The following is a 24,942-nucleotide window of genomic DNA, read 5'->3' as shown; positions in this document are numbered from 1 at the left end:
ATGTGAATGAACGGTTTCAAACACAGCTACTGTCTCGTCGCTTTGCTGCAAACTGGCAGGTTTCAAAACAATGCAGACGGCGTATTGCAAGTAGTCGCAAGTTTGAACTTGTCTGGTCGCAAATCTTTGGTTTGAACTGGGCTTTAAGAATCTCAAAAAGATTTTTAATAATGACTTCAGGGTTCATACGTTTTGAAAAAACATTAAAAGACCCAGAAAGTCTTGGAAAAGTCATGGAATTTCTTTTTAACGCAGCATAATAATATGTGATTAATAAATGTATTTCACGTCGTCCTAACCTCAACGTTCTCTTCGGGGCGCGATATTACGACTCTACACTATGAACCACATACGTTGTCATTCATTGTATTGTTAAACCTCTGAGGGGAAACTTTAACACAGATTTTTATTGTTGTTGTATAACGTCGACTGACATCTTCAGGAATACATAGTCATGGAAATTTGCAAAAAGTCATGAAAAAGTATTGGTTAAAATGCGTATGACCCTCTAACTTACATATGTCTTGTATTGCAGATTGAGTGACCATGTAGAAGATAAAAATAAACTGCCCATTCTCATTTTCCCAGAAGGTGAGCTTGTTTAATATTATGATACAGGAAGACTTTATAATCAAACTGTAGTCATCTTGTTTTCCTAAAAAGCCCCATAAGACTTCAATCTAAATATAAATACTCTAAATCCCCAGGTACCTGCATTAACAACACGTCCGTTATGATGTTTAAGAAAGGCAGTTTTGACATTGGTGCCACAGTCTACCCTGTGGCCATCAAGGTGAGTCTTTCCTTCTTGTTATTATCTGCTACATGTAACTTGAATCGTTAACATAACAGTTTGTTCAAAGTAATAAACCGAATCACTGTGACGTCGCGCCACATCGCGCTAACACCAAAACAAACAAACAAATGTTTTTCTGTTGTCATTTTCAGCACATGACTTCGCGTAAACATACACGCCACTTTCTAAAGCCAAGTGGCGTGTTATCTGTACGCATTTTGAGCTATCTGCGTGTATGTCTACGCCGTATTGACAATGAGGACATACGTCATGGTAGCTTGCTGTCACGTGACGATTTGGGAGGTGTCTGAGCCCGCCCACCATTCCCGCCCAGGAATTAGAATCACGGCGAACGGGTTGGGTTTAGGAAATCAATAACGGGGTTGGATTTAGGAAAAGAAGAACGGGACGGTTGGGTTTAGGTAAAGAAGAACGGGACGGTTGGGTTTAGGTAAAGAAGAACGGGACGGTTGGGTTTAGGTAAAGAAGAACGGGACGGTTGGGTTTAGGTAAAGAAGAACGAGACGGTTGGATTTAGGAAACGTGACACGTGGGACACGATCCCCGGTCTCCTGGGTGAAAGTCCTGTGTTGTTTGACCCATCCACCCCCCCCGACCAACCTCCCTACGCCGATTTTTGGGCTTTCATACTACTCGCTACGGCGTAAATTGACACACAATCGCAAGGTAATGTAAGTCAATGGAGGCCAAACGGCGTTGATAAACACGCTACAAAGAGAGTATGCGTCTTGATAACACGCCAATAATGGCATACGAATTGGCGTGTCATACATACGCCACTTCATGAGATCAGTCTGAGCTGTAACTGTAACGTTTAAAGAGATCTCGTTAATCACGGCGGTGTCTGACCTATCTGTGGTCTCTGCTGTGATTATATTCTGTTCTGTGTTGCTTTGTTAGCATCTTTGTTCAGGGTTTCCGCGGGGTCTTAAAAAGGCTAAAAAAAGTAAAACATTTCAACATTTTAGGCCTTAAAATGTCTTAAATCCGTTCTAGGTCTTAAATAATTTTAAACAGGTCTTAAGTTTTCCTACGTTCATGTAACGCTAACGCTCATTGAAACGTTTTTTTTTGTTTTTTTTTGTGTTCTTTCTTTCACTCGTCCAAATATAATTCGCTACAGATCAGTATTACTCTGTTGCTTTTATTACATTTTAATAATTTTATTTACTTTGCACGTACTTTTGTGACTCTGCATTTCGTTGTACTTTTATGTCGTGATATAGGTCTTGAAATTCCATTCATAAAGATCTTAAAAAGTATTAAATTTGGCTTGTTGAGACCTGCAGAAACCCTGTCGATAAACCAAATCTAGCGTTAGGAACAGCAACACGGTTTAGTCTGCGGCCCAACAGGTACATTAGCTCTCCAACTCAACGATAGTCAAAGAGTTGACGTATGATGAAGATGCATTTTAGATGAAGGAGATGAGAGTATTTCCAGTTGTCCCTCGTCCCCGTTTGCTCAGCGCTGTTAAACTGTACGTACGGGACGCAGGAGCTTTCTACCCGGAAGTTATCGTTAACAAACACTGTGATTGGCTCTATACATGTATTGATTATTCATTCTGGTGTGTTTGATCCTTGCAGTATGACCCGCGATTTGGAGACGCCTTCTGGAACAGCAGCAAGTTTGGGATGGTCAACTACCTGTTACGTATGATGAGCAGCTGGGCCATCGTCTGCAGCGTGTGGTACCTTCCCCCCATGTCCCGAGAGGTGAGACTCCATGGATAACTCCTGGCTTCCCAACACATTAGTCTTTTCTTTCATGAATGAAACAATCAACATATTAGCAGGGCTGCATTTAGTCTCTCGTGCTCTGGTTTATTGGCATTTCTTTAAACCAATCACAATCGTCTTGGGCGGCGCTAAGCGCCGGACAGAGCCACGGTGCCTCGGGAAGGAACTTGTTTTGGTGGAACGTGTACGTTAGGGGTGGTACGCTTCACAAAACCCACGGTTCGGTTCCTATCACGGTTTGAGGGTCACGGTTTTTGGTTCTGTACGGTTCTTGTTATTTACACTCCAGAAATATACTTCAGCATATGATATATAGCTTAATTACCCACAATGTAGGATACAGTATTAAATAATTATATAGTTATATCATGTAATCATGCACAAACTGAATTTGACTTGACTTTAAGCACATTATTGGGACCATCTCTGAGGAAAGCTAGCGGAGATGTTGATACAGCGAGAGGGAAGACGTTGATCATTTCAACATGCTTTTCATTTATTTGGCAAAAAAAGGAGAATGTGTATTGCCATCTACAGGAACTTATGTGCCTTTTTAGCACATGAAGATTGAAATATTACAGAATATCAATTGAAATAAGTTGCATTTATCAAACTGCCAACTTCAGTGTAGCTTAAATGTATCCTTTAAAAGAAAAAGAGAGGAACTCTTAAAGCTCCGTCTTTTGAATAAGTCAGAATACGTTAAACATAAAAACAGTTAACATTGTTAGTTAATGTCCTATCCTGGCCTGGGCTGGGACACACAGTCATGCGGTTTGATAAAGTACTTATTGGACTTATTATTGCACTTACAATAACGAGCGTAGCTGTCAGGTCCTCCTGTATACGTCTTAGCTCCGTTTTTTTTCTGCATCCACCGTGTGTGTGTTTGTGTGTGCGCGCATCAGTCGCGGGGAGAACTGAGCAGCCCCGCCCGCTGCAGAGACCCGACGGGCTCTAAACTGCAGCCGCTTCAGCGACTTTAGAGTGAAAAAAACGTTACAGTACATTGATGTTAAAACGTTTACAGGTTGGCAGGACAGTCTGAAATGTTTTGCACGGTCTTTAGCTGTACGTTTTGTTGGTAACTTGTCCACACCTCTTCTTTCGCGCGAAAGGAAAACACACTGTCTGAGGTCACATACGGGCACCTGACGGGCACGAGGCTACATTGCGCATGCGTCGAACCGTGCGGCACACACACGCTCCGAACCGAGACAAGCGGACCGAGCGGTTCGGATGTTTTTTCATGAATCGTACCACCCCTAGTGTACGTTCAAAGGTTGTTTTAGTCGTGCAACAGAAAACTCAGATTGGACAGATAGTCTAGCTAGCTGTCTGGATTTACCCTGCAGAGATCTGAGGAGCAGTTAACCATAGTCCTCAGAAATCCAAAACAACAGTCTTTATAATCTATCTTTTTGATAAACTGTCTGTACACTTACAAAGTTCTCAATGCTTGGGTTTACATGTAGGGACCCTCATTATGCTACCGTGGAAGTGTGGTGCTATTTTAAGCCTTGTTAGTGGTATAGAAATAGAGATTTATTTTTACTTTACCCTCTGTCCCGACGACTAGCGTTATAAGCTAATTAGCGGTTTGCGATAAAACTGGTCACATTCGATTAGCATGAAAACAAATCCCAGAGAACGGTCGACTCGGTACACGTGTTATTAACCCCTAGGTTCATTTTGCGCCGGAATTGTCCTTTAATTTTCTTCACAACCCAGCGCCCTTCCTAGGGGTCTGCATCCAGCACTGGCAATTCAATGAGAATTGCTTTTATATTTGATAATAACTGCTGTAAATGATTTGTTATGCCTGTGTTTATATTTATGCTAATCTTCTCCAACAGGCGGATGAAGATGCTGTACAGTTTGCCAATCGTGTAAAGGCAGCTATAGCCAGGCAAGGCGGACTGGTCGACCTCCTGTGGTAAGATAATATTCACTGCAATGGTTTCTTCCCCTTAAATACAAACCCCTCGACCGGCGAGGAATACCATTCATGATGACTGTAGGAGCCACGTATTGTTTATGGTCTCATTTATTGATTATTATATTGTGCACTTATATTGTAGGTGGTGGGCGTTTTCATCGCGGTTTGAGCAGAAGTGGTAACATTATATTTGTTTGCGTCACCTGTTGGTTTTTTGGGCTTTGACAGAGAGGGGGGGGGTGAGCCTGGGAGCGAACACTCTCTGTTGACCGCCGCACTAACCCACTTATTTGGACTCACAAAGTAACTTTACATTTGGTAACTGCAGTGCTAGTTGTATTTTACGTGTGGAGGAATAAATCAACGCAATACAATAGGGGTGTGCAAAAAAATGTATTCGAATTGCGATTCAAGCTCTACCGATTGAAAATGGATTCATAGAAAAAATATTTATTTGATTGTATGTCTACTGCAATCACACGACAGACAGACAGACAGACAGACAGACATTAGTCTATGTGTGGGAAACACTGATGTCTCAGGCTGTACCACCTGGTGTCATACAGTCTCTCCTCTGAGCTAGCTGCAACAGCCTGAAGTGTGTAAAGTAAGATGTAAACAATAAGTACCCCAAATCTTCTCCAGACTCCATCTGGAACTTATAAACAAAATAAGACAATCAGCTATAAAACAAAAAATACAGCATCTCTGTTCTCTGCAAAGACAAACTAAATTACCTGATTAATGCAACTTTCTCACGACGTCTCCCGGCCATTTTTCACCACAGAAAGCTGTTACGGTTCGGAGCCGTGACGCTTGAAAAGTACCACTAATCTACAACAGCAATCTTATCCACCACTCTCTCGCCTGTATTACTGGAACTGACTCTTGTGGGTCGCCACCACTCGCTATACTCGTCCTTAGTGCTGCTATCTCTGACTCATTAAAACTGCATACATAGGCAGAGATCGGCTACATAGGCAGCGTGCCAATCGGCTTCAGAGCTAAGGCGGGGCTACAGATTAGGTGTCCTTAAAGAAGCTGCGTATCTAACCGTAGTTCCACATTACATGAATTAATTTGCACGCAAGTTTTATTTATTTTTATACTGTGTATTCTCCGTGTAAATTCATGCACCGAACCGTGACGCCTGTACCGTTTCGGTTCAATATGAATACTTGTACCGTTCCACCATTTTATATATATATACACACACACACACACATGGGAAAAGTAACTACATTTACATACTGTGAATCGTTTTTTTGAATCGAAAATCGATATTGTAAATACCGTATTTTCCGGACTATAAGTCACACTTTTTTTCATGCTTTGGCTGGTCCTGCGACTTATAGTCAGGTGCGACTTATGAATCAAAATATATATAATGTAACATGTTTTAAATGTTATTTCATGCTGAAAACATTACCGTCTACAGCCGCGAGAGGCGCTCTAGGCTTGTGACGACTATATGCTGCTCCTAAAGACAACTGAGAAAGAAAAGAAGCTGCAGGCGACTGCAGGTAGTAAAACGCGCAGCCGAAAATGGTAATCGAGCAGCAGAACGAGAGTTTGGAGTGAGAGAGAAACTTGTGAGGGACTGGAGAAAAGGTTAGTCTTACTGCAATGAAGAAAACAAAGAAAGCTAGTCGCGCTGAAATCCAGATGGCCAGAGCTGGAGGAAGGAGTCCACAGATGGGTGCTTGAACAACGTGCTGCTGGGAGAGGCTCGTCAACAGAGCAGCTACGTTACGTTAACGTAGAGGACACCTACCGTATTCAGCCCCTTGTTCTGGGGGCTGTTGGGTAGTTTAATAACTGTTAATGTGTTACGTTAACGTAGAGGACACCTACCGTATTCAGCCCCTTGTTCTGGGGGCTGTTGGGTAGTTTAATAACTTGCCTTTCCAGATTAAATGTCTGTTCTTGGTCTTGGATTTTGTGAAATAAATTTCTAAATAAATGCGACTTATAGTCCAGTGCAATTTATGTTTTTTTTCCTCTTCATGACTTTTTTCATGATTTTTTGACTGATGCGACTTATACTTCTGAGCGACTTATAGTCCGGAAAATACGGTAATCAATATATCGTCCAGATCGATGTATCTTTACACCGCTAATAATTAGTTTTCCTTCAAACTGCGATTTGAAAGAATGTGATTAACTAGTCGTGAAGACCGCGCTTAATCAAATGTGAATATTTAGTTAAATGTCTGGTTTAACATTTTTTAATCCTCTTTTTTTTATTATTATATTTACTGTTTTTTCACAAGATAAATGCTGGAATTATGTTACATAATCACAGATTGTTTACAGAATTTTCAGTGTATTTTTTATATCTTTATTAAACATGATCGTAGAAGGTATAATATGTAGATGCTGCTTTTGAACCAAATTCAGATCAGACATTTCACTTTACAGAAAAGTAAAAGTATTTTTTTTATTGGAATTGTTTTTTATTATAATAACTTTGACTTTTGTGATAAATGTTGTGTTTTGACTGTTCAATGTTCCACGCTTATTAAAAACATACACTTATTGCTGACAAGTCATATCTATGAGCTCGTCCTTGTATAAGAATATAGAGCAGTTTTGATGTTGTGTCTCGTGTAATAATGCTCCATGACATATCTGTTACACAGTCAATATGGAACTTTAGCTAAACTTATTCAACTAATTAGATTTTTCTCCCAAATCGTTCAGCCCTGGTATTAAAAGTCTGCATTTCATAGCTTTGGTTGCTTTGTCGAACCTAGTCAGCTAAGATTATGTGAACTGCATAATTATCTGCTACTTCAGTTGCTGTTGCTGCTGTTGTCACTAATTTCCCACATTTCCCCGTTTGTAGGGACGGAGGATTGAAGCGAGGAAAAGTAAAAGATACCTTTAAAGAAGAGCAGCAGAAGTTGTACAGTAAGATGCTGGTGGGCACCCCAGAGGACCGCAGTCGCTCCTGAAGGCCCCGTGTGGGGGGCGGACTGGCTCAGTGACCCACCTGGGCACCTCGGACTCTAACAGACAGTCGGCCTCTCTCTCTACTGGAGCTCCTGGACTGGAAAACTCCCTCTCTGGTGTCGACAGCACTCCATTAAGGCTCCCTCGGTCACTGCCTCGGCCAGGCATGTTCAGTTAGCGTCGCTGTTACGGGTCGTTCTGAGTCTGCTGCCCTTTGTGGGAATAGCTTGACCGAAGATCTGCTTGCATTAGAATGAAAATAAGGTGCACACAGAAAAGGAGCCTCGTCTTCCTTGTTGGCGGTCTTGTGAGGGGAAAACTTGTATTGTTATATATCATTGAGTTACTGTCTTTGTTTGGTAGTTTTGACTTTTTAATTGTCATTTTACTGTCATGTTTGTATCACACTGTGTTAAAGTTACAGAGCTTGATTATACCTGGGATGTAGAAGAGCGATATTGTAGATAAGAACTAGTTTGTTTTAAAGCTAAAACCTGTGACTGAGTTGGAGTTTTGCATGACTGGCGTGTGTCCTTGATTTAGGGCACAATGTCAGATTTTGTTACATTTGAGATATTTTTATGGGCTTTTTTCAAGAGAAAAAAAAATGTTTTAATGTATTTCAAACTTTGTGTTTTACATTAAGACTTGTATCGACACGTGGTCACTGTAGGAGATTCATTGCAGATGAGCTCTTGGTGCGTTGTCTGTTTCTGTGTTTTCTTCCGTTGAATGTGTAAATCCTCACGTTATGAAAATAGAAATTGGGCACCCACAGTTACTCTGATGGAGGTTTATGGATTGATGTTCCAGCTAATCATGCAGCAAAACTGGAGTAAAAGGGTTTATAGTCCATTCATTAGGATTTTATTTGAGATGCTTTAAGCATTGTCCCTTTTTAAAGGACGAAAATGTCACTTCATGAGGTTTTTTAACATTAATATGAGTTCCCCCAGCCTGCCTATGGTCCTCCAGTGGTTAGAAATGGTGATAGGTGTAAACCGAGTCCTGGGTATCCTGCTCTGCCTTTGAGAAAATGAAAGCTCAGATGGGCCGATCTGGAATCTTTAGGTTACCTCCCCTTTCTCTGCTTTGCCCGCCCAGAGAACTTGGCCCACCCATGAGAAAGAGAGAGACATCATGGCTTGCAAACGAGCAAAGCATGGCAGTTGGTCAAGGCCACACCCCCACCCTCCACCTTGCCCCCCACCCTCCTGGCTCTACTGGCTGTAATTCTGCACCAAGGCTGAATATCGGGAAAGAGACTTCAGATACAGTATTAGGGGACCACTAAGGTCTATATAAAAGCATCCAAAAAGCAGCATGTCATAGGACCTTTTACAGGCCCATGGCACACAGGTAGTGACATAGGATAAAGACCGTCAAAATAGGTCTCCTGAAGCCCTATTCGCACGGGAGGGACCTCTAGTAAATTGTAATAATTTGTGGAGGTCGTCTGTAATCTTAATCCCGTGTGAATCTGCCACGTCTGTTATTTGTCAAGTAAAAAATTCCACCGCAAATAACCAACCACATTTCTCCAAACACAGAGGTTGTGTGATGATTTTTTTTAGTCCCGTCTCTGTGATTCGGAGTTGTATTGGCTGCGTTGGCAATTCTAACTGAAAGTTTTGACTCAGCCTTGACGTCGTGTCCGAGGGATAATGTCAGTACATTTGAGTCAAATACAGACTTTGCTTATCCCGTGTGAAATAGGGCTTTTAACGTTGTTATAATGACAATTAGCTGATACATATTCTTACTAATATACTTCCTAACAGGCATCATGTTCTACATTGGCTTCCTGCTATTGCAGTGACTATCTTGCCTAATCTTAACTCTAAAAGCTATTGTCTTTATTCCCCCCACCATCATCAGTGATCTTTCTTCTACTTGGCAGCCTCTTCATACAGAGGCAGTTGTAGTTTGCTGGAGACGAGGAACACAGTGGACAGCCGTGGGAAGTTTCTCCCTGAGGCCCTCATCCCTCCAGTTTACCGTTTATCAGGGACATTCGTCATTTAGATCGTGTCCAATCTGTTCATCCAAATTAAATGTTCAAGAATGGGACTACTTTTGACTTCAGGGTTTCTTTGTGCTTCTCACGCTGTCGATCGTGTTTGTTTTCCTGTGACGAAGGCACAAAGGGGTTTTAAACTTGTTCTTACAGAAGCATGATGAAACTATAAGTCTCAACATGGCTGCAGGTGAGGTATACAGTATTTTCAGACTGATCTCATGAAGTGGCGTATGTATGACACGCCAATTCGTATGCCATTATTGGCGTGTTATCAAGACGCATACTCTCTTTGTAGCGTGTTTATCAACGCCGTTTGGCCTCCATTGACTTACATTACCTTGTGTATTGTAAATGAATTTACGCCGTAGCGAGTAGTATGAAAGGGCGAAATCATCTTTTCCTAAACCCAACCCGTCTGCTGTATACGCCGCTCAAAATGCGTAGCGATAACACGCCACCACTACTACTTTAGAAAAGTGCCGTGTATGTTTACGCGATAACACGCCACTTGTAGAAAGTGGCGTGTATCTTTACGTCCGCTGTATACAGCGTAGACATACGTGCGGATAGCTCAAAATGCGTACAGATAACACGCCACCTGGCTTAAGAAAGTGGGCGTGTATGTTTACGCAAAGTCACGATATCACGTTAGTATTTTAGATATATATCTAGACAATAGTCTAGAGTAACGCTAAAAGTATTTAAAGGAAATATCTGCGGTCTTTAATATATGTATAGATATATGTCTGTATATGCAGTTTACAGTCACGTTTAAAGAATAAAACACTTATTTAGCAAAAACTTACAAGTTGGACATTTAATACAAAGTCATAGGAAGTACAACTATACAGTTGTACTCCAAACTTTAGAAAGAGCTCAACAGATTCATGTTGACCCGTTGATTTAAGACATTAAGACTCCAAATTAAGAGTTTTTATATATTTACTTTTAAGAGTTTATGTTCTTTTCCTTTTTACTGACAAATATTTTCCAAAAGCAAAGCAGTTCTCATTTGATATTTTTAGAATTGAATGTTTTTGCTCCGAACTTAATTATCTGCTGTTTTTCCGTGCTATTCTTGGCAAGCCAGCCCAGGACTCGGAATAACATTTCCTGTCTGATTTATTATCCAGTGGGCACCAAGCTGCTATAACACAGTCTGCCATGAGGGTTGAGAGCAACATTTTGTGTTTATTTCCTAGTGTACAATGGGCTCAGGATCCAGTCTAAATAATATCTCTTTCCATGGATGTGTGCTGCTCATTCTTTTGCAGCAGCTTCATCAAAAGCCCAGGCCTCTCCTCGTACTGGCTGCAATCAACTGCCTCGGTTCTTTCAAAAAAGGTTTCCTCCTTTAACTTTCTTTGTTTCCAAACCGGTGATGGACACGGCAGCATTCTTCCTCTGTTTCTCTGTTGCAATGGTTTCAAATGGATCTGTTGACAGTTGGAGAATAAGGCACACAGTGCTCAGGAGGCGTAAGAGGAAGCAGGGAGAAGAGTTTAAAAAGGCTGGCTGTGAAAGCCATGCCATGGTTGAGCAGCTCACTAACAGCACTATGGAGAGCCGAAGTTAGGCCCCCCCTCCCCAAGCAAGCTTAGCTTTACCCAGTGATAGAGGAAGACATTTATATCTCTATGGCTCTGGCTTTACCCTGGACTGGACCTCAGACTGCTCCATGCTCCATCGCAGTGATTCCCATCCAGGGGCTACTTCTGCTAGTGGCGGGTACTTGGAAAGATTGTGGAGCAACTCAACTAATTTCAAAAAAATAGAAATTATGATTTGATTTAAATAATTTATCAGCTGTAACACCTGAACACAGGAATTTTAAACTAGCTAAAAGTATGAATACATGAATGGTAGAAATGAATAGCTAAAAATAAGTGGCTGAAATAGTTAAAAATACTGACTAAACAGCTCAAATAATTAGCTAAAACTACTGACTAAACAGCTAAAACTATTGACTAAACAGCTAAAACTACTGACTAAACAGCTCAAATAGTTAGCTAAAACTACTGACTAAACAGCTCAAATAGCTAAAACTACTGACTAAACAGCTCAAATAATTAGCTAAAACTACTGACTAAACAGCTCAAATAATTAGCTAAAACTACTGACTAAACAGCTAAAACTACTGACTAAACAGTTCAAATAATTAGCTAAAACTACTGACTAAACAGCTCAAATAGCTAAAACTACTGACTAAACAGCTCAAATAGCTAAAACTACTGACTAAACAGCTCAAATAGTTAGCTAAAACTACTGACTAAACAGTTCAAATAGTTAGCTAAAACTACTGACTAAACAGTTCAAATAGTTAGCTAAAACTACTGACTAAACAGTTCAAATATTTAGCTAAAACTACTGACTAAACAGCTCAAATAATTAGCTAAAACTATTGACTAAACAGCTCAAATAGCTAAAACTACTGACTAAACAGCTCAAATAATTAGCTAAAACTACTGACTAAACAGTTCAAATATTTAGCTAAAACTACTGACTAAACAGCTCAAATAATTAGCTAAAACTACTGACTAAACAGCTCAAATAATTAGCTAAAACTACTGACTAAACAGCTCAAACTACTGACTATAGCTAAAACTACTGACTAAACAGCTCAAATAATAGCTAAAACTACTGACTAAACAGCTCAAATAATTAGCTAAAACTACTGACTAAACAGTTCAAATAGCTAAAACTACTGACTAAACAGCTCAAATAGTTAGCTAAAACTACTGACTAAACAGCTAAAACTATTGACTAAACAGCTAAAACTACTGACTAAACAGCTCAAATAGTTAGCTAAAACTACTGACTAAACAGTTCAAATATTTAGCTAAAACTACTGACTAAACAGTTCAAATAATTAGCTAAAACTACTGACTAAACAGTTCAAATAGTTAGCTAAAACTACTGACTAAACAGCTCAAATAATTAGCTAAAACTACTGACTAAACAGTTCAAATAGTTAGCTAAAACTACTGACTAAACAGTTCAAATAGTTAGCTAAAACTACTGACTAAATAGTTAGCTAAAACTACTGACTAAACAGTTCAAATAGTTAGCTAAAACTACTGACTAAACAGTTCAAATAGTTAGCTAAAACTACTGACTAAACAGTTCAAATAGTTAGCTAAAACTACTGACTAAACAGTTCAAATAATTAGCTAAAACTACTGACTAAACAGCTCAAATAATTAGCTAAAACTACTGACTAAACAGTTCAAATAATTAGCTAAAACTACTGACTAAACAGTTCAAATAATTAGCTAAAACTACTGACTAAACAGCTCAAATAATTAGCTAAAACTACTGACTAAACAGCTAAAACTATTGACTAAACAGCTAAAACTACTGACTAAACAGCTCAAATAGCTAAAACTACTGACTAAACAGCTCAAATAGCTAAAACTACTGACTAAACAGCTCAAATAGTTAGCTAAAACTACTGACTAAACAGCTAAAACTACTGACTAAACAGCTCAAATAGTTAGCTAAAACTACTGACTAAACAGTTCAAATATTTAGCTAAAACTACTGACTAAACAGTTCAAATAGTTAGCTAAAACTACTGACTAAACAGTCAAATAGTTAGCTAAAACTACTGACTAAACAGCTCAAATAATTAGCTAAAACTACTGACTAAACAGTTCAAATAGTTAGCTAAAACTACTGACTAAACAGTTCAAATAATTAGCTAAAACTACTGACTAAACAGTTCAAATATTTAGCTAAAACTACTGACTAAACAGTTCAAATATTTAGCTAAAACTACTGACTAAACAGCTCAAATAGTTAGCTAAAACTACTGACTAAACAGTTCAAATATTTAGCTAAAACTACTGACTAAACAGTTCAAATATTTAGCTAAAACTACTGACTAAACAGCTCAAATAATTAGCTAAAACTATTGACTAAACAGCTCAAATATTTAGCTAAAACTACTGACTAAACAGCTCAAATAATTAGCTAAAACTACTGACTAAAAAGTTCAGATAATTAGCTAAAACTACTGACTAAAAAGTTGAAACCTTAACTCCCAAGTAGTAGTAGTAGTACGATTGCTGACCAAACCAACCTAAATATTGACAGTTCAGTTGTATGAAAAAGTAACAATATCCAATGTTATATAACTAATAGTGTTATACATTTGGAACATGCATTACGAACTGATAAAGGGGTTCGTAAGTTCATCTAACAGTGCTGTGGGGGAACCTCAGACCAAAAAGGTTGGGAGCCACTGCTCCACTGAACAGAGAAGAGAGCTACTGTATCCGTGTTGTAAAATATTGTGGTTACCTCGCTGTTGTGATGACTGGAAGTTGTAGGAGGAAGGCTGTTCTAGAGAACATGACATAACTGTGGGTAACATACATAAAAACAAAACTAGTCCCACTGATGACTTTACGCAAGAGCAGTGCATGGGCTGTGCTGCGGTTGCAATGCACGTAAAGATAACAGTCATTGCTGGATGAGCACACACTTAAGAGGCGAAGTCACACATAAAGATAAGACCCTTCTTGTTATAATTTGGAGGCTTTCCAGTTGTAAAAACCGATACTGAGAACAATTAAAAGCGAAAGCAAACTGTCCTCAGTGAAAGGATATTTTGATTGAAAGAAAAAATTTTCACAGAAAGCAAACAACTTCCTGTTGACACTTCACAGAATGAGCTTGTGATATGTTGAGTGCTGAGCGCAGAGTCCTTTCAAGTATTTAAATGAGTAGTTTAATATACTTTAATAAAACATCACAGTGTTTTATATCATCTTACAGTCATTATTGTAATAGGATAGTATTAAATCGGGCCCCTATTGCAGCGGTTCCCAGTGTATGTTCCGAATGTAACACTATTCATTATATAAAAGTGGATATTGTTACTTTTTTCTTACAACTTCTGTCAATATTTAGGTTGGTTTGGTCAGCAATCGTACTACTACTACTACTTGGGAGTTAAGGTTTCAACTGTTTAGTCAATAGTTTTAGCTAATTATTTGAACTGTTTAGTCAGTAGTTTTAGCTAATTATTTGAACTTTTTAGTCAGTAGTTTAAGCTCGACCCGAGGACAACAGGAGGGTTAAGGAAGAGTCGCAGTAAATGGGCGGGGGCTTAGCACCGGAGTTCATAACCCAGCGCTGACTGACTGACTGCTCGGTCCGGTTTTCTGAGCGTTTGTCAAGGCATCAGCAGGCAGCAGATGCGCCGTGCACATGCTGCTTTAAGTCCGCTAAGAAGCCACTAGTCCAATTAACCCAGAGAGGAGGTGGAAATCCACGCATGTAGGCTATTAAACTAACTTAACTCGACGATGGATATGCGCGCCGCTCTGGCATATGATGATGACGACCTGACACACGACAGCCCGCCATAACAACCAAAACAAGTTGAACCAGAAGCGACGCGGTATCGCCAGTGAGATGCGCGTGTATTTTGAGCGGTAGTTTAGTATAGTCGCGATTTTGAGCTCACACATTAAGCCTTTATAAGCTGCTGGAGAGTGTCTGGTGCAGGCCTGCCTGGCTGCGCTGTCATTTGGGGACAGGGCAGAGTTTCCTCCTCGGACTGTTTGTTTGTGAAGGTGGCTCGCTAACATGGAAATGTACACTGATGTGCTGCTTGTCACCGCGAATGTCGGCTCGCTCTTTGACAACGTAAGTAGACCGAAAGGTAGGAGAGGTACGTTTAAACTACAGCAGGCTGCAGGATTAGTGCTGTTAGACTAATAAGAGAAATAATTAGTCTTTATAACGTTATACATCTTGTATAAGGATGTAACTAATCTAACGGGCTTAGTGACATGCTACTTTAATTGTAATTCCATGTGTAATATTTGTATCTAATACTACATTGTCATGTTTCTTTGTCGGCAGTAACATGTGCTCAATAGTGTTCCCCTTCACATACATCCATGATGGAGTAGTATAGTGTACTACTATATATAGTGATTTTCGTCTGCAGGAGCGACCTGTACCCCAGATTAACCAATCCAGTCATTTTTTTCCAAATTGCCAAAAAGTGATTACAGCCTCTACCTTGTCAATGAAAGGTTGTTTCTGCCTCCAAATGAATTAATTTCATTCATGAGGCTTATATCTGACATATTATAGCCCATCCAGAACGTCTTACCTGTTCACATTGTGACAAGGGCAATACAACCCATAAAATGCATTTTTGCACTTGCCAAACAGTGATGGCAGGCTCTATCTTGTCAATAAAAGGTTGTTTCTGCCTCAAAATGACTTGATTTTACGAATTAGGCTTACATCTGACAGATCATAGCCCATCCAGAACGTCTTACCTGTTGAAATACCTTTTTAAAGGGCCAGTAACACACAGTGTTAACATGCACCCGTGGACTGAATTCAGTTTTTGGCACTAAAGGTGTCAACTATGAAAGAATAGTTCACCAAATACTTAGATAGATAAAATATAGGACCTATAACCACTGCCTGAATTGGACCAAAAAAAGTGCCAGTACCCTAACTGCATGACATGATCGTCCTGTGTCTTGGATATTTATATTCATACGTATATCTTGTAGGGGTGACCCCGAATAGTCGTCTATTACATTGATCTAAGGAGCTGAATTCAATCTCATGGCAGTGTCTAAAAATGTTATGAAACAAAGGATCGTTCCATTAGGGCTATATGGGGGTGCTGAATGTCTTATTTTACATATAATTGCTTGTTTTTTTCTACTAAATCATGATATCCTATGTTGGTATTTGGTCATGTTAATAACAATTAGAAGTAAGGGTACTCATGTGGACAAAAATCATAAGTGCTGGTACTTAGTACTGGTGAGTACTGGCCCATTTCTGGCACTGCCAATGACACTTCTGACCTGTTTTGGTTTGGAATCTGCAGGGTTGTGTTGCAGTCTCAACGGCCGCAAACGGGGACCTTTGGCAACACTGATGCTGACGCCAGCGTTTCGCCGTCTGTTTGGGTCTTATCGGTCACAACGTCTTGTTCTCTGAGACTAAGCAACTAACGTTATCATGGCAACTACTAGCAACAGGCAGAGTATACACGCTGCCTCCTGTTTTTGCCCAGTATACGTGAATGGTGGTGAGATAGGACACGGGATAGGACTTCCTGTCCCGCACTATCTGCCATGTGCTGAAATGCTGCGGAGCTCTCAGGCGTCCGGCAAAAATAGAAGCTCTGCGTATCTGCTCCACCAGCTGGGACGGAGTAGGGACGTAGACGTTCTGCAGTCAGTGGAAATACACACACTGACTTTAATGGAAACGTAATGACTCCGCCGACGTTCTGGAGCGAATCCACAGCCGTTAACCATCCAGTGGAAATTGCAGGTTACATTACCTTGCGATTGCGTGTCAATTTACGCCGTAGCGCCAGCGAGATCTACGTCATTTTGACGTCACATTGCACCGCGCGAGCTCGGCTGTGGCGACTGTAAAACGGCCCGTACACAGTGTAGGCAACACCGATTGTTTTCTGACAGCACTCCACATTTCCAAACAACAGAGCTACGTGTTGAAATCGACCGGAAATCTCTTTACACGTTGCTCTGGAACAAATGTGGGCCTCGCTGAACAGAAAGCTGAGTTTGTTCGGAACATTTTGATAAGAAACGCACGGTATCAGGTTCAGTGCAAATACCCCTAAAAGGAGAATTCAAGAAGATATCTAAAAATGCTCCTCAGACCTCAGAGGGTTAACGAGATTTGACTCTATTTTAACTTTTCTAAACAGTGGTTCTCAGTCTGGGCCTCTGCTGGGTTGACAAAGCGTTTGGACATTGCAGGGTGGAGGGCTCTTACACTCATGGAAATTTGGCTCAGGACCATGTTTCCGGTTGCCAGATCTGGCTCCAATGAAAACATGTTAGATCCCATTGTGGGAGATATGTAAACAGATGAATATCTCGCCCCGGGGGACTTGAGCTTTTTCTACTGACTTAGGCCCCTCTGCTCCTACGTATAAACAAACCTAATCGTTCACCCAGCCGTCGGGATCAGACCTTAAACACATCACAGGATTAACCCTATTGCTTTAACAGTGCTGGGACTACCCAAGTGTTTCAGAGCAGTCCAGTCTAACTGTGAACATTTCTGTGGCACAGCAGCAGTATCCTGGAGATGGTGGCCATTGTTTTTTTTGTGAGCTTGTTGCATTGAATAGATGTTATTGTTACACAAAACATTCCCTTTTATATACAAATGGTGTCAGACAAATTATAATATGTAAGAGCATCAGATGGAACGCATTGTTTCCAAAGACACATTTCACAGACTGATCTCAATAAGTGAGGGGAAGTCCTATGAAACACACACAGACAGATCAGTGTTACATAACAAAGATACACTACCAATACACAGATCTACAGACAAGAAGGGAGGATGGGTCAACCACAGGACTTTCACCCCGGGGATCGCGTCCCGCGTGTGACTTTCCCTAAACTCAAGCGTCGCTTTCTTCTTTTACTAAAGCCAACCGGTTCTTCTTTTCCTAAACTCAACCGTAGCTTTCTTCTCGCAATAACACGGCAAGTGGCGTGTATGTGTACGCCCGCTACATACAGCGTAGACATGCACGCAGATAGCTCAAAAAGCGTACAGATAACACGCCACTTGGCTTAAGAAAGTTGGTGTGTATATTCACGCGAAGTCATGATTCAATTCAATTTTATTTATAGTATCAAATCATAACAAGAGTTATCTCAAGACACTTTACAGATAGAGTAGGTCTAGACCACACTCTGTAATTTACAAAGACCCAACAATTCCAGTAATTCCCCCAAGAGCAAGCATTTAGTGCGACAGTGGTGAGGAAAAACTCCCTTTAGGGAGAAAGCTGGGACAGACCCAGGCTCTTGGTAGGCGGTGTCTGATGGTGCCGGTTGGGGGTGTGATGAACAGTGGCAATAATAGTCACAATAAAGATAATGGAACAGTGACTAGATAGTAGCTGTAGTAGTTCATGGTGCAGCAGGGCACTGCAGGGTGTTACAGGACGTAGCAGGACGTGGCAGGACGCAGCAGGGTGTAGCAGGACTTAGCAGGACGTAGCAGGACGTAGCAAGGCATGATGCCATGTTGCATTTCAGCCAGGTTGTATTATCAGACAGCTTTGGACAACAAAGCCTTAACGTAATCACCATGCTGAAGCTGGAGTCATTAAAGCGAAGCGTTTCTTTGGAGCAGTGCTGCTGTTGAAGTCACTTCAGACCTCTTGTTGCTGGACTCTCCACTGGTTTGCCACAGAGGGGAAAAACTTTGAAACATACATGTGCTTTATGTAGCGGGATTGTGAATTTTCAATTCTTTAGATGTGTCAGTTTTTCCTCTGCTCATACTTAAAGTGTGACTCTGTTTTTTTTCTTCATCTTAGACCCTATTCTCCCATGTTTGTGTGGCTCAGTGACTGGTAGGAACAACAATCGATGAAATTGGTCCAGTAAGTCTAACGTTAATGGGCAATTGCGCATTTCCGTCCACTAAAAGTGCTGTTTTTTTGCCCCTGACAGGCTCAGATTATTATTGTAATTGTCTGACAACATTATGGAAAGGATCCCTACAGAGATAGACCTTTTAGTTAAAGAGTAAGATCCTTTTTGTTTAACATGAAACAGCCCCGAAATCACCATCACCAAACCCACCAGACTCCATAAATAATCATTTTTTTTATCCGTAAATAATCAGTACTTTTAGTATCGTAAAACACACTTCATTCAAAGTCAACAGAATCAAAATAAAACTATGAAAGTTTGTCTTTCCACTGGTCCAACAATCACCACTCTGGTTTGGTTGAAATAAACCCTTAATTCACCCATTTACAGGTGGAAATATGCTGGCTCTATACACGCTAAAAGTCCTGATTATATACATGGAGTCTGGTAGAGTTTGGTGATGGTGATTTTGAGTCTGTTTCATGTTAAACAAAAAGGATCTTACTCTTTAACAAAAAGGTCTATCTCTGTAGGGATCCTTTCCATAATGTTGTCAGACACTTACAATAATAATCTGAGCCTATCAGACAAAAACAGAACTTTTAGTGGACGGAAACTGACAGTGTGCATTATGGTTACATTGCAGCCCAGTTTACGGCTGCCGGTTGCAGCGTTCTCGCTCAATACTGGACCAGTTTCAAAGATGTTTGTTCACATTAGTCACTTAGACACCAATGCATGGGACAATTGGGTCCAGGTTGTAAAAAAACAAACCATTTAATGTACAAACAGAATTGCATATTGAGTATAATTGCCTCATGAGCTTTATTTTGTTTTAAAACATATATATTACGGTGATATATTTGAATCAGGGTGCTTGTCTTCAGCGTCACATCGACTGGAACTAGCCAGACTGATGTAAGCTGCAGTCATCTGTGCCAAAATGCCATGCAAATACACTATGCAAAGCCATTTCTCAGCTGCTATATGAACGCACCTGGCGTCGCAGAAGATTGTACATTACTTTGTGACGGGAAAAGTCTGGTCTAATACCACAGTTTAGCCAGAGAAGCCGGTTTTAGAGTCAGAGAGGTGCGGGAATCAGGAAGCTTTTCCACCAGTGTAGCTGTGCGGTTAGCGTTTAATTTGACCTTTCATGTAGGAGGAAATATTTGTGGCATTTGAAGGCAACACTGTGCAGCTTATGTGATTCCAAACAGGGAAAGGGCCGCTAATAAAGCCCCAGACTTGTTTGACAGGTTGCTCTGTGTAAGGTTGTATCTGCATGCATTAACAGAGTACTCAGCCTTCAAGTGGCAAGGAAATATAAAACTCGCCATCAGGGATAGTGCGTGACCGGTGGCTAGATTATGACAGGTGCAGCTGAACTTGAACGAGACTACATCCTGGAACACACTGGATAACATTTTCCAGACAGTCCTTATTGTTTGTTTTAACCTGCTCAGAGTTAATTATAGCTCAGAGTAGTTTCCGTTCTGTATTTATTGACTTCCTGAATAACATTTATCGTGTTTGTCAGTAGAGCTGCAGAGAATAATAGATTAGTTGTCAGCTATTACATTAATCGCCAACTATTTTGATAATCTATTTATCTGGTGTAGTAATTCTTTTAAGAAAACGAGTATAAAGTCTCTGATTCCAGCTTGTTACATGTGAATGTGTTCTAGTTTCTTCTCTCCTCTGGGACAGGAAACTGAATATCTTTGAGTTGGGGACAAAATGAGACATTTGAGGACGTCATCTTGGACTTTTTGGGAAACACTGATCCACATTTTCTGACATTTTAGAGACCGAACAACAAAAATTATTTATAGAGAAAATAATCAACGGATTTATCGACAATGAAAATAATCGCTAGTTGCAGCCCTGCTCAGGTGGCCAAAAAGCAAATGAATGCAGGTTTAGTATTTCGTTTTAGACCAGGGGTGTCAAACTCATTTTAGTTCATGGGCCACAGACCCCTAATTTGATCTCAAGTGGGTCAGACCTGTAACCTACTCCAGAAAGATCAGAAACTTTATCTGCCACAGGGCCCTATTTTACCGATCTAAGCGCACGGCGTGAAGCGCCTGGTGCAGGTGTGTTTAGGGCGTGTCCAAATCCACTTTTGCTAGTTTTACGGCAGAAAAAAGGGTCCGTGCACCGGGCGCATGGTTCTAAAGGGTTGTTCTTAGTGTCTTCATTAATCAGAGGTGTGTTTTGGGCGTAACATGCAATAAACCAATCAGAGGTCATCTCCCATTCCCTTTAAAAGCCAGGCGCGTTTGGACCTTGGAGCATTGCTGTTATGATGGAGGATTTGCACCGTAATATTGTTATTTGTAATCTTCTGCATGTGTGTGTGCTGCTGTTCGTCCCTGTGTGTGTAACAAGCATAGTGTGCGCGCGCTGTGCACGAGCCTAGGAGCATTTTACTAATGCTCTGTTAAAATAACAATGAAATGCTGCGTTATTGACTTTAGACCAGGTTTTTGTTGGTCAATGGTGCCATCACTTCCCGCTGCCTCAAGATAGCAATACTCCCAGAATGCACCTGAACACACCTCCCTGTAAGACCAGCATGCCCAGAATGCACCTGAACACACCTCCCTGTAAGACCAGCACGCCCATGGGCGCAAAGATGGGCGCAGGTGCATTTGCTATTTAAAGGACGTTGGCGCAGGACGGGAAATTGACAACTGCGTCGGTCTTAAACTAGCAAAGACACTTGCGTTGGGCTTTGCGCTGCGCTGCTCCCGGTGCAGGAGAGGGCTCTCAGAGTTTCTCGTAAGCTTGATGTTGGCAAGTTGCTTCTGCTACGACAGCGTTCTAAGGCCATTGTAGGAAAATAAATAATGTTACGAAACCTGGGAGAGAGGGATAATATTCCAAGAAAAAACTCAGGATTTCTAATATTAAAGGCCCTGGACACCCACACAGGTGTTTTCAGTTATCCTGGTTGATTAGGCCTCTTCCCAGGACTGCGTGGGTGTGTTTAGACCGATTGATTGACATCTTTCGGAGCCTTCTGTTCGCTTTGTTGGACCTTTGAGGGCAGGGCAAAGAACAGGCGAAACATTGTTTTTGGTAGATTCAATTTGTGACTTAATAAATCCCCATCAAAGCTCCGGCCCACCTTCAACCTGAGCAGAGGTCTCAGCAGCCAGAATAACTAAAATCACCTGTGTGGGTCGTAAATCTACGGGGAAAAAAAAGAACTCGGATATTCTCTGAGATTAAAGTGGTACATTTGGATTTGGAATTAATTACTTCCCTGCAATTTTCACACTTTTGCAGAGTCATCCGGCGGGCCTGATTGGACCCTTTGGTGGACCGGTTCTGGCCCACGGGCCGTATGTTTGACACGCCTGTTTTAGACCATTCCTTTAGAAAGGTTGCACAACCTTTGATGGGTTTTTCTTTTTGTCCTTTTACAGGTGGGTGAAATTCAAAATGAATGGCTACAAGAATTGTATAAGGTAAGTGTGGGCCTTCTGAGTCTTTAATAATTAATAATTCACCGTTTGAATCATTTAGTATTTCCACTCATCCCTGGCAGTGTCACATGTATTTCTCTCTCACAGTACACACTCTCACGCAGACAGTCTGACAGATAAAAACGTAGTTAGTTTTTCACATGGCCCTAATCGGCTTCCGTAGAAACTAAAAGTTATTTCCGTTATTAATGCCCATATACTGCCTGTTTATTCTCTCCATGCAATAATTGTTACCAAGAAGCCGAAATAGCTCAGTTGGGAGAGCGTTAGACTGAAGATCTAAAGGTCCCTGGTTCGATCCCGGGTTTCGGCAGAGATGTTTTGTGAGTGGCAGTAGCTCAGTGTGTGGGGACCGGACAGTCGACGGGTCAAGTCCCTGTGTAGACCAGGAGTGTTGACCCCCCCAAATTGAGTGTCAGCGTCAGTTCTAAGTAGTCAAGACGCTGCTAACGCATTGGCCAATCAACACTGTCTCATTAGATGACGAGCATCAGCTGATCAACTCCCCTCCCTGCTTAATGGCTACGCTCAAACAGGCGCCCTACTTAAAGCAGATTCAGTTCGCTCCTAACTGCTTACTACTCGCTTCTCTGCAACCCACCACCTCCCCAGCTCCACCTTGTCGTGTATAACGTGGCATTTGCTTGTATGTCATCGTTGCTGCTCTGCTCATATGGGGGAATAGTTCAGCTCTCCCATTCCTAAACTGTGTGAGCATCCCCTAATGCCGAGGACTCCCTGAACAGAGCCATTCATGGACCTGACAGAACTGACATCTCTTCATTTGTGCACATTACATAGTTGGTTCTGGCTGACTTTCGTAGGCTTCTGGCATCATTTACATTGGTGACATCCCAACATATTCAACAGCTCCATATTGCTCTGCACAGTCCCTGATAACAGCCACAACAGGGATTCAATCACAGAAACTCCACATAATTATGGTGCATTTTATTTATGTAGGGCTTTTTACACATTAACACTAAGGTTGCTTTTACACCTGTAGTTTAGTGGACTCGTGCGATGAAGTTGCAGCATTGTTGCATTTTTCATTTGGTTGGGTTTGCTTTCACACTGCACTTTGTCAAACGCACCAAGCACTGTAAACACATGTCAAGCCATCCAGACGGTTGCTTGTTTATTGGAACGAATATTTGAAACTCGCCGACACTTCTGGTCGCAGAAATAATGGAGCAAGACAACCTCCGTAATTATCACAAATGACTGGAGGTCACCAGGTAATACTAGTCCAGTGCGAATAGTGCTCAAAGGGTAACTACAGTTTTTTTCAACCTGGACCCTATTTTCCTGTTTTTTGTGTCTAAGTGACTGATGGAACAACAATCTTCGACATCGGTCCAGTATTAAGCGAGATCGCTGCAGTCGGCAGCAGAGAAACAAGCTACAATGTCAGTTAATAAGACAATTGTCCAGCTTGTATTTACCTTCACAAAAGTGCTCGTTTTGCCGCTGACAGACTCAGATTAATAATCTAAGTGTCTGACAACATTATGGAAAGGATTTCTAATGAGGTCAACCTTTCTATTAAAGAATAAAATCCTTTTTTAAAACAAAAAAACATTGCGAAATTGAGCTAAACCCACCAGACTCCATGTAAATAAACAGTCATTTTAGCATCGTAAAATAAACTTCTTTCAAAGTCGACAGAAACAAAAGTAAAACTATGAAAAGCCGTTTTGGCTCATCTTTCCACTTTTCCAACAAGCACAACTCTAGTTTTGGTTGAAATAGTTGAAGTGTGAACATAGTTTACTGATTTATATGTGAAAATATGTTGGCTCTATACACGCTAAAAGTATTGCTTTTTTAAATGGAGTCTGGTGGGTTTAGCGCTAGCGACTTCAGAGCTGTTTCTGGTTAAACAGAAAGGTCTCAAAGAGGTTTTAAAGGTCTATCTCTGAAGGGATCCTTTCCATAATGTTGTCAGACACTTAGAATATTAATCTGAGCCTGTCTGTGGCAAAACGAGCACTTTTGTGAAGGTAAATACAAGCTGGACAATTGTCCTATTAACTGACATTGTAGCTTGTTTCACCGCTGCCGACTGCAGCGATCTCGCTCAATACTGGACCGATGTCAGAAATTGTTGTTCCCATCAGTCACTTAGACACAAAAACAGGAAAATCTGGTCCAGGTGGAAAAAAACGGTAGTTACCCTTTAAGTCTTACGTCAAACCAGGGGAAAACACTGCTCATGGATAGTTGATTTCATCCTGTAACACGCAGATTTGACCCCTTCACTCCTCATTAATTTGTAACGTAAGACGTGTTTGCGCTGCTTTGTCCCAGACTATCCACTGCCACAGGCCGAAGTTCATCGCCCTGCATCTGCAGGAGGTCGGAGGGAAGGACTACATGCTCAACATGGGCCACACTGAAAACTTCTTCAGGTAGGACAAATGTTGCTCGGTAAAGTCACGTTCACTATGTGTTTGATATTTTTTTTTATTGTATTGTTTATTCATCAGGGACAATACCTATAACATTATCACAACCAGATGTGAAAGATGCAAAATGTTAAGGACGTCT

The 24,942-nt window shown here is 41.0% G+C and overlaps 2 protein-coding genes, 1 long non-coding RNA gene and 1 other non-coding gene across 4 annotated transcripts in view; 3 read left to right on the top strand and 1 right to left on the bottom strand.

Moving 5' to 3' along the window:
* The window catches only part of LOC144518741 (glycerol-3-phosphate acyltransferase 4), a 29,626-nt gene extending 20,103 nt beyond the window's left edge, over nt 1-9,523 (top strand). The window contains exons 9-13 of the mRNA XM_078251635.1: nt 536-591; nt 708-793; nt 2,407-2,535; nt 4,416-4,495; nt 7,347-9,523. Of these exons, the coding sequence (XP_078107761.1) occupies nt 536-591; nt 708-793; nt 2,407-2,535; nt 4,416-4,495; nt 7,347-7,455 (460 nt within the window). The 3' untranslated portion in view covers nt 7,456-9,523. The remainder of the gene's footprint in view (nt 1-535; nt 592-707; nt 794-2,406; nt 2,536-4,415; nt 4,496-7,346) is intronic.
* A 1,129-nt stretch (nt 9,524-10,652) lies between these two features.
* On the bottom strand, nt 10,653-14,099 carry LOC144518742 (uncharacterized). The gene is made up of 3 exons (XR_013502026.1): nt 13,776-14,099; nt 11,127-11,230; nt 10,653-10,909 (listed from the first exon to the last, which is right to left on the bottom strand). It is a non-coding gene; the product is annotated as an uncharacterized LOC144518742 (long non-coding RNA).
* Nucleotides 14,100-14,576: 477 nt separating this feature from the next.
* The window catches only part of inpp5l (inositol polyphosphate-5-phosphatase L), a 36,769-nt gene continuing 26,403 nt past the window's right edge, over nt 14,577-24,942 (top strand). Inside the window, exons 1-3 of the mRNA XM_078251634.1 lie at nt 14,577-15,128; nt 22,333-22,374; nt 24,703-24,803. Coding sequence (XP_078107760.1) covers nt 15,069-15,128; nt 22,333-22,374; nt 24,703-24,803 — 203 coding nt within the window. The 5' untranslated portion in view covers nt 14,577-15,068. The remainder of the gene's footprint in view (nt 15,129-22,332; nt 22,375-24,702; nt 24,804-24,942) is intronic.
* Nucleotides 22,633-22,705, top strand: trnaf-gaa (transfer RNA phenylalanine (anticodon GAA)). The gene has a single exon. It is a non-coding gene; the product is annotated as a tRNA-Phe (tRNA).

This window comes from Sander vitreus, chromosome 5 (genome assembly GCF_031162955.1).
Source record: "Sander vitreus isolate 19-12246 chromosome 5, sanVit1, whole genome shotgun sequence".
NCBI classification, from domain to species: domain Eukaryota; kingdom Metazoa; phylum Chordata; class Actinopteri; order Perciformes; family Percidae; genus Sander; species Sander vitreus.
This window is presented reverse-complemented; position numbering and strand designations above follow the sequence as displayed.